Source organism: Crocodylus siamensis, chromosome 3 (genome assembly GCF_052110815.1).
Source record: "Crocodylus siamensis isolate JL-2025a chromosome 3, ASM5211081v1, whole genome shotgun sequence".
NCBI lineage: Eukaryota > Metazoa > Chordata > Crocodylia > Crocodylidae > Crocodylus > Crocodylus siamensis.
The window spans coordinates 106,644,915-106,654,420 of NC_143397.1; the positions used below are offsets into that span (position 1 = coordinate 106,644,915).

The window sequence follows — 9,506 nt, forward strand, 5'->3', positions numbered from 1 at the left end:
GCTGGGAAATTTAATCAGATTCCATCCATACAGCATACTCTCAACCATAAATGTAACTTGAAGTGAGCAATGAATAGGGGGGGTGTGAAACGGGCCCTATGCAATTCCAACTCAGATTCGGCCTGAATCAGGGACAGCAATTCGATTCGTTGATTCAGATCACTGTCCCCGATCCGATTTGCCCGAATCCGAAGATTTGATGCTGATTTGGAGAAGCAGCGATTCGGACATAGACACAGCTTTAGAAGTTATTTCTACGTACCTCCAGGTACCAGCACGGCTTGTGAATGCTGCAATGCTGGGGTGCACGGACCAGTCCACTGGAGTGCGGGGTGGCCCTCTATGTGCTTGGTGGCAAACCAAGTAATTCGGTCCCTCAGTGCCCCCATGGCTCAGCAACTGACCGGAGGGGAGGACTTCTGTCAGCTCTGCTTGAATCTGAATGGTCACTGACCACCTCCAATAAGTTAAGGGCCATGTTACTAGCTGGCTGAAAACTATCAAGGTTACCTATGGCCAAGATGCACAGCCTCCAGAATACTGCATTCATAGAAGAGATTTTATAACCTTGTGGTTGAAGACGACAAGGGGAGTCCCAGACTAGCAAGTTACATACTTTGAAAACACTAAAAATGTGTGCTGTATACTATTTTATTAAAGTTTTAAAGTGTTACAGTGGAACAAATCGTTTTTGAAAAAATGTAGGCATGTCTCTCTTGATTCAATGCATACATGAACCACTTCGATTTTAATTCATAACCAATTTATGCATATTGAATAAGTATTAAAATGTTTCCATGATCTATGAAATACATTATTGATGAGGAACTGAACAGATTTCACTGGACCCAAAATGGAAAGAGACAGAGACTGCAAAGCAGTATTTCAAGAGGTAAAAAGGGTGAACACTGCTTAAACATGCACGTAAAACACCACTTAACCAACTTTACTGCAAGACTTCTCAGCTATAATCACAGCAATCTGTTTTTTTTTAACAATACAAGCAGACACACCAGTAAGGTTTACGGTCTTGACTGCAATCTGGGTTGCAAGGCACCTAGGACTTCTTCTTAGACCCATAGTTGGTCATTGAAAGATGCAGCAAAGCATGCTGTGCAGATGGCTGCAGCCCTCAGGTCAAAATTTCAGCAGCACAGTGATGAGCTTTGGATACAAGTTGTAGGATTAGTAGACAGTAGGAAAAGTTTGCAGAAAGGTTCTCTCCCATGTGGGGCAGAGGCTGAATTTTTATTGGAGCCTGGACAGCCTAGAGATAAATGAAGAGAAAAAATTACTATTTAACAATGAGAGGGATTAGCCCACATAACTGTCAACTGAAGAGTATTTGCCCAGATTACATTAGCACAGAGATCAATCTTCAAATGCTTTCTTACAGCATTTTGTTCTGCAGTCATTACAGCAGTTGGTAAAAGCTATTTCAATGGTGAACATGGCAAAGGAATCAGGAGCATACTTCTCTGGGACTCCAGGAATCTGACACTTTCCCGCACTGAAATTAAACACACAATTAGTTAAAACAAGACAGAGATCCTAGGTGGACAGTACTACAAACTATCTTTAGACATGCCAAAACCAGCCCTCGCTCACCAGCTGCTACCACTCTGGCATCCTCATGTGCATAATGCCTTCCTGCTGCCCGGCTGTCTGGATTCTCATTCCACCACATAACGTGAACTAGGGAAACAAGAATGAGAGAGACTTGATTCCTGAAGGCCCTCTCTATTGTTCTGGAATCCTGCACCAATTCACAAGACAAGCAAACTAGCAGACAACCCTTCTGCATACTTTTCATCAGCTCATTTCATTGCATTTGAAAACCTCTCTCTCAGCACCCAAGTTTTTAAGGTCTGTAGATACCATGTAAAACCGAATTCAGGGACACAGCTTTGCTCTGGAATCATTAAAAAAAGGACAATGACCAGGCAACCACTACATATGGTCACTGACCGTTTGAGAGGTCTCTAACAATCTGGAAATAAGCTTTGGCCATATTCTTACTTGCATAAATATATCTTCTTTAAAATTTCAGGTCTTAGTTCTGTGACATGCATATTGCATTACAATTCCCGACAGCACCCTGGTTCAAGGTGCATGTGCAGTAACAAGAACTCCCTATTGGTATGATTTCAGTGCTCAGTAACTGTATCTTGGATATTTGGCTCTGGACAAGCATAGTCAGAGACAGACCCAAGTGGTTCTAAATACGTTAAAGCCACATAATGGGCCCCAGATCCAAATTCAAACTCCAAAGCTGTGGCTGAACAAAAACAGGAGTTCAGATAATTTTACCAACTTTCCTCCTGCTTACCTGGATCATGGAGCCATGCTACCTTAGGTGAGAACAGGTTTTGAGTGGGGATGGTAGTGAGGGGTAGCTGACAACAGACCTATATAAGATGAGCTCTGTGCCCTACAAGGACATACAGGTCCATATTCTTCCCCTACCAGACAACCCACATTAGGTAAGAATGCAGGGAATGCGTTTACCTCTCTGTGCCCATATCTGTATTGGAAGCTGTCTAATGCTGTACCTGTATTCAGTAGCCCATATTCTGTGTGGAAAACACCGATCAGTTTAGTGTAGCCTGTATTGATGTGAGTACTGATAGCAGCTCTAAATGCCTGACCCCACACAGCTGGTCCACCAGGTTTCATCTGGAATGTAACCATCTCGTATACCCCTGGCAGAAAAATACAAAAAAGAAATGCAAAATGAACACTCTGATTCTCCAGGTTGGAGGGCTCTTGTCACAGCTACAATTCACTTAGAACAAAGATGTCAAATTCATCTGGGTCCATGGGCTACATGAGGAGAGCACAGCTGGTCTGTATGCCAGACTGGGCCTAGACCAGCACTATGTGTTGGATCCTGTGTCCAGGGCTGATTTGGTGCATGTGCCGCATGCAGTGCCAGTCGCGGACCAACACACTGCATGCAGCATGTGCCAGCCCCAGACCTGTGCATGGCACATGGCAAGTTCCAGGGCACGTACTGTATACGGTGTATGGGTCTGGTCTGGAACGTGCATTGCCTGTGGCACCCGTGCTGGACCGCTCCTGCACACTGGATCTGGCAAGCGGTGCCTGTCTGAGAGTCCAATCTGGACCAGTCCAGATCCAGTGCGCAGGGCTGGCCCAATGCAGGTTTCACATATAGTGTATGCCCCAGACTGGTCCCGTGCAACATGTGCAGCATGTGCTGACCTGAGCCCTGTGCAGCACATGGGGTTGGTCCAAGATGTAACATGTGGTGCCTATGCAATACCAGCCCTGTAAGCTGGATCCAGCATGCACAACTAGTCTGTAAACCCAATCCAGACAGGCCTGAGATCCAGCATACAGGGCTGGTCTGGCACAGGTTCTGCATGCAGAGCATGCCTTGGGCTGGCCCCAAGCATCTTATGCAGTGCATGTCCCAGACTGACCCTGCGTGCTGTGGCTTCAACCCGTGCTATGTACAGACCATTCCAGACCAGCCCTATGCACCACACACAGCACATGGGGCCGGCAAGCATAAGTCTGCATGTAGGACAAAAGGTTGATCCGAGACCCACAGGTGGAGGACTGGATGACAGGGCCCTATGGGCTGGTAGCTTTGATACCCCTGACTTAGTACAGAAAGTCCCAAGCATTTTTGGCTGTTAAACAAAAAAATGCCCCAATAGGCTGTAGGATCCAACATCTCAAAGAGGATTGTGGGATTTGGATCACAATAAAAAACAAAAAAACCAAACCAATGCCAAGTTAATTAAGCACCCCTCTGCAGTTCAAACTACCTCAGCTGAACAGAGAATTGCACAGAATCATGGCAAAGTAGGGCTGGAGGAGACCTCAGCAGGTCATCTATTCCAACCCTCTTATTCAAGGTAAGGCCATTCCTATCCAAATCATCCTAGGCAACTGTTGGTCTCCAACCATCCAATTTTCAGATTCCTTCCCTATCATATTGGGCAAGATATTGGCCTCCACTCATATTAGTTCTTGCCATGAGTTTCTCTGAAACTGTACTCTAGGTTAGCTCCATGACTTTCTTCAGATATGAAAGTGCACACACCTAGAAAGGAAGCAATACTATAGTCTGCCTCATTTACATTCTTGTAGAAGAAAGTCCCTATAAAGCTTTCTGCTGGGCTTTTACATGATATAGCACTCAGTTTAAACATTAAACCATTTCTCATTATTGAATCAACATTAGCAGCTTTCAGCAATGCTCACCCCCTTCTTGTGGAGGCTTCCCAAGCTCACACCAGGGAACTAAGTATGCAATTTCATTGTGCTGTTTTTCCAAGAAGGGCAGAACAGGAGAGATGAATTTTTCTTGCCATTCTTTATCATTGGCTATGGCTTTCCGAACAGCTGCTCTGTGAGCAAAATTATCTGTAAGAAAGGGAAAGAAATTATGTCTTGATTATATTCAGCCTCCATGTCATACCAAATGTAATTAAATAAAATGGTTACAAGGAGGAAAACTGCTTAGGAGTCATATTTCAAATAGGGGTCATTTCTTTAAAATGACTTATTAAGTCAAAACCAGTTTGGTGGAGTTTAATCATATTTTGCAGATATCTCTTTGCCACTCAATGTTAGAACAGTGTCAGGTCAAACCAATTTTCCAAGCAAGATTCTTATCAGACTCAAAACAAGATTTACAACAGTTTCTAAGTTACCATGACTTCTAATAGCTTTAAGACCAGTAGTGATTTTTATATACATGCATATGTTTTCCCTAGCTATTGTTAGATATTTGGCTACTGAAACAAAAAAGAAAAAGGTAAAGAAAAAAAAAGTGATCAGTAATATAGCCTTTATAAAGTTTGCTGCTGTCTCTTCATTTTATAATCTCCTCTTTATTTACCTTTAAGTACATTTCACTTGGTTATATGAAATGTAATCAAATATTAAAAATTAAATCTTTCCTGTTTTTTAAAAAGTAAAAGCATAAAATGACCCAATTAAATCTTCCACTCAATCTGAAGGGCTCTAAAATGACCCTACGTTCTCCTTTCAATTTAATAGCTTGCATAAAAATGTTTATGCAAAGATTTTTCAAGAATTTAAGGAAAAAACCACACATAAATGAAGAATAAGAAATGATATCTTGGTATGATAATAGCAGAAAATACAAAGCCGTATTTGAATATGGTTAGGGAACGAACTGGACAGGAAGTAACATTTTTTTTTTTACTTATGCTTCCCTGAAAACATTTCTTAGTGGGTATCCTAAAAAAATCCTTTTAAATAATTAATTAAAAAGAGAACAAGAAATTCTGCAAAATGGAATCTGTTTCTATTTACAGGATGGGAGACTCAACTAGCCCTAGAATACTGTCCAGTAGGACAATGACTCCAAGCACACAAATATGGATTAAATCCAAAGAGAGGCAGGAGGAGAATCTACATCCTAGACTGACCAAAGAAGGACAACTATATAAAATGCACTAAAGTTACTAACAACCCAACTGTTCTTTTATTGCAATCAATGTTAGAATTAATACTGACATCCATGGTACAGAATCTGGCCCCAAATTAGTGTCTATGGTAGATTTTTTTTCCCCCAAGACTACCTCTTTTCTACCTTGCAGAACTCAACCACAGTACAGTCTCCCTTAGTTACCTTTGGCATTTTTTCCTCTTTGTCTCTCCACCCTTCCCATTGTTTTCCTAATTTCTACCTATTTACATTCTCACTGACATCCTGTCACACTTTTAGCTTCTTTCATTCCTTGGAGATCTCATAACAGCAGATACTCCCTATGCCTGATTGAGCCCAAAAGCTTGCAAAGAGCTTTTTCCCCAGTGACTCAGTTGGTCTAATAAAAGATATCACATCTACTCAAAGAAGCTTGCCTCCCTAAACTAGAATTAACATTAAACAGTCTGTGTGGCTTGCATTTGCATACATCCACTAAAACTGGCACGCAGAGAGATGTTTAAATGCCTCACCTGAACTCTGCAAGTATCTGCTCTCAGCAGACTGTACAGGAGCTAGTCTTTCCTATCAATTGTTTGTTTACAGTCAAAAACAGAAATGATATCCATGGGAAATATTCTCCTTTATCTGTCTACTGTACAGGGCAGACAAAACCAGGGCAGCATGAAGAAACACCACTCATACCAAACTTCCAAATATGGATGGCTTTATTCATTGCCCCAAACTCCACAGTCCAGAATCCTATCAGCTCTGAATGAGCTGCACGAAGGTGGATGTATTTATCGACCATTTCCACAAACTCTTTCATCTTCGCCGGTTTAACATCATAGGTACGTATTTCATAGAACGTGGCATTATTTTGCCTGGGCCCTGTAGCAAGAGATGCAAATACCTAAGGAAGAAAGTTAAATAAAATAATTGAAGCTGATATTTTGACTCATAAAACCGCCGCCATTTTAGACTTTAATGCACAATTATAAGGAGAAACTGGTAGTGCCATCTAGCATATATAGGTTGCAGAATACCTCCCACTCCCAACCTGAGGTTGCCAAGTAAAGCAGAAAGAGCCACAAAGTGCACTGGCAAAATCTGAGCTGCCAGAGCAACTTATCAACCCCCAGGCCAAGCACGACACCCAAGTGACAGACTCCACTGGGAGACGTTCCCTCAGCATACACTGCTATTATTTTGCTGTACCCAGTGACGCACAAATCTCACAGATTATTAATCTGATACAGCAGCTGAACAATAATTCATTACCACCAAGTGATGCCCAAGGTTGTAACGCAGCACCCATTCCTGAAAATCCTAGCTCACATCAGTCTCCCATGGACTTCAAAACAAGTTAGTGTTTGCAAGTTATAGCCATTAATCTAAAAGAAGCAACTCTGTTAAATCCGAATCCTAAATCTTAGGAGGTGGGTAATGTGGCTCTCTCTTTTCAACCTACCCCCTTGATTATTGGCAGAACAGGACTGGGCCCCGCAACTACTGCTTGTATAGACAAAAAATTCAATATACCGATTATTACTGTATTTTCTCACATAGAAACCATACCTTTTCCCCAAAAACCATCTGGGGAAAATTGGGGTGCACATTATATGTGAGGAAAAAGGACCCAAATGGATCCAGAAATGTAGTGGGGAAGGGAGTAGCAGCTGAGCAGTAGCAGCATTAAATGCCATGGCTCAGATAGCCATGGAACCTGGTGCGCAGGACTGAGGTGCTGCCACTGACCTAGATCAAAGATTTTTTTCCTTCAGCCTCCCCTTCAAAAAAATCATAGGTGGATTAGTATATACAGTATACTATATTATAATATAGGTGGATACTATATATAAAGGTGTGCTACATGTGAAAAATATAGTACTCTTGAAACAAAAAATGGTTCAAAACTGAATTCACAATATGGGGGAAATTACTGCCATACAAAAAGAGCGCTTGCTTAAACATCCATATAAATCAAACCAGTTTCAGTTATGCTCAGTAATACAGCTTCTACTTAGAGTTATAATTTCATCAAAGCAGCAGTTTGAATATTTTTTTATTTACTTGGATGTATCAAGTAACCTTCTTTTCTTCTTTACCTTTTAGATTGCAAGTTAATTTAACACTACTACTAGCTAAATATCTTTCCCTGACAAATAAATGCTTTCACAACACATTGACTCATTTAATTTTAAATCAATATTGATATTTAAATATTATTTAGCAGAACAAATTTAATCGCTGGATGAAAAGACCTGCTTCCACCTAGCACTCTTCCTGAATTTTGTACCCCAAACACTTTCTGATAGCCTACCAAGGGCTCCCTTCAAGGTGATCTGCCTATTTCACATTAATGCAAACATGTCACTAACCCCAGAATTTTTTTTTTTTTTTTAACTCCTTGAATAAATGAACAGAAGTCACTTTTTGCAATCTGAGTTTCACCAGGGAAAATGATTTGCAGTTAAATCTCACCTTAAATTCAAAGGGAAGTGGCTGCAGGACGTTCTGTGTGATTTTATAGGAACCAGTGGTATGCAACCTAGCAAGTACACCACATAAAATAATGTACTTTCTCTCATATAATTTGCCCCAAGATATTAGGCACGTCCTGATTTTGAAAAGGCAGCACGAAGAAACAAGTTCTTACCTTCAGTAAGTATCTCAATACCAGCAACTAGGGAGCCTATCCCCCTGGACTTCTGCAGAACAGGGGGCAGGATGCTGAGGATCTTGAAGGTCTGGATTTGGGGAGTTGGGGCAGGTGATGGAGTAACTGGGGGCTCCTGGGAGTTGCCTCCCAGCAGCCTTGGATTTGTGCAGAATAGGACTGTGCTCCTGAGCCGGCTGCCAGCCCTGCACACTGGACAAGGCGTGCAACCTGACCTGCTCACTGCTCCCTCTGGCACGATGGGTCTGCGGCTGCAGGTCGACTTGGACGCAGCATGCAGGATCCAGCCATGGCCCAACCAAGCCTGGGTCCAGGGCCACCTGCTGGGTCCAACCCTGTGGGCCAGGTCCCGGGCCACATGATGGATGGGGCCCATGAACCAACCCCACATGCAGGCCCAATCCTGTGTGCAGGGCCCTGTTGCTCAGCTGGGGGCGTGGTGGCAGCATGCCCTGCCGTGGCTCCCCCCACAAAAATCCAGGGGGAGTCCCATTTCTTGCATACAGCACCTCCCCCCCAATTTCCATCAGCCTCTTGTTTTGCAAGGGAAAGATCTGGGTGACAGGTGAGGAAATAAACTCTAAGTCAGTGCTAGAGCTGAATTTCTAGGTGAAACTTTGGGATAACACGATGGAGATATCCCGCTTTCCCTTTCAGACCGTCAGGTTCGTTGGAGGGCTCCCCACACATCTGTAACTCGGAGCAGCCACGATGGCACCACAACCGGCGCGACAGCGGACTTCAAAGGGACAAGGCCCCCCCCGGAACCAGCACCGCCGCCTGGGGGCGACTCCACCCGCCCAGGAGCGCTGCGGAGCCGGGGCCGCTCCTTGTTTCCAACGGGAGCGCAGAGGAGCCGACAGGGAGGGGGGAGGCCGCCCTGCCCGGCCGACCCGCCGCGCAGCGCCGGCGCGGCCGGGGCCCCTGCGCGCGTACGAAATGTGGCGGGCCGCAAAGCAAGCACGCCCGGGCCCGGCCGCTCCGCCCCCGCCCGTTACCTGGCGCCGGACCCCGGAACCGCGCGCCGCCGCTACCAGCCGCCCCCCAAGAGCCCTCAGCCCCAGCATGGCCGCGCCTCGGCAGGAAGCCACTAGCGCGGGGGCGGGGCGGGGCTGCCACAGGCCTCCCCGCCCCGCCCACACGCTGCCGGCAGCCCCGGGGGTCACGTGTCGGCCCCGCCGCGCCTCGGTGCGTCGCGCAGACCCGGGAGGCGGCAGGCAGTCGTGCCTGTAGCACCCGTGTCAGAAAAGCCCCTCCCCCCGCCTTAGTTTATCTGCTGGTCAACACTTAAAGCCCTTCTCCTTCCTGTGCCTTCTGAGGTGCTTTGCTTTCCCACCAGTGCTAAAACAAAGCAGGCAATCCTCAGAGCGCTGGGACTGGTATTGCACGTGTTAG

The 9,506-nt window shown here is 44.8% G+C and overlaps 1 protein-coding gene across 1 annotated transcript; it reads right to left on the bottom strand.

Moving 5' to 3' along the window:
* Positions 1–635: 635 nt before the first annotated feature.
* Positions 636–9,262, bottom strand: NIPSNAP3A (nipsnap homolog 3A). The gene is made up of 7 exons (XM_090038924.1): positions 9,110–9,262; positions 6,137–6,344; positions 4,237–4,398; positions 2,553–2,702; positions 1,609–1,695; positions 1,395–1,510; positions 636–1,267 (listed from the first exon to the last, which is right to left on the bottom strand). Exons 1-6 carry the CDS (start codon positions 9,176–9,178, stop codon positions 1,434–1,436), a joined length of 753 nt encoding a protein of 250 aa, XP_089895050.1. The 5' UTR covers positions 9,179–9,262; the 3' UTR covers positions 636–1,267; positions 1,395–1,433.
* Positions 9,263–9,506: the final 244 nt, after the last annotated feature.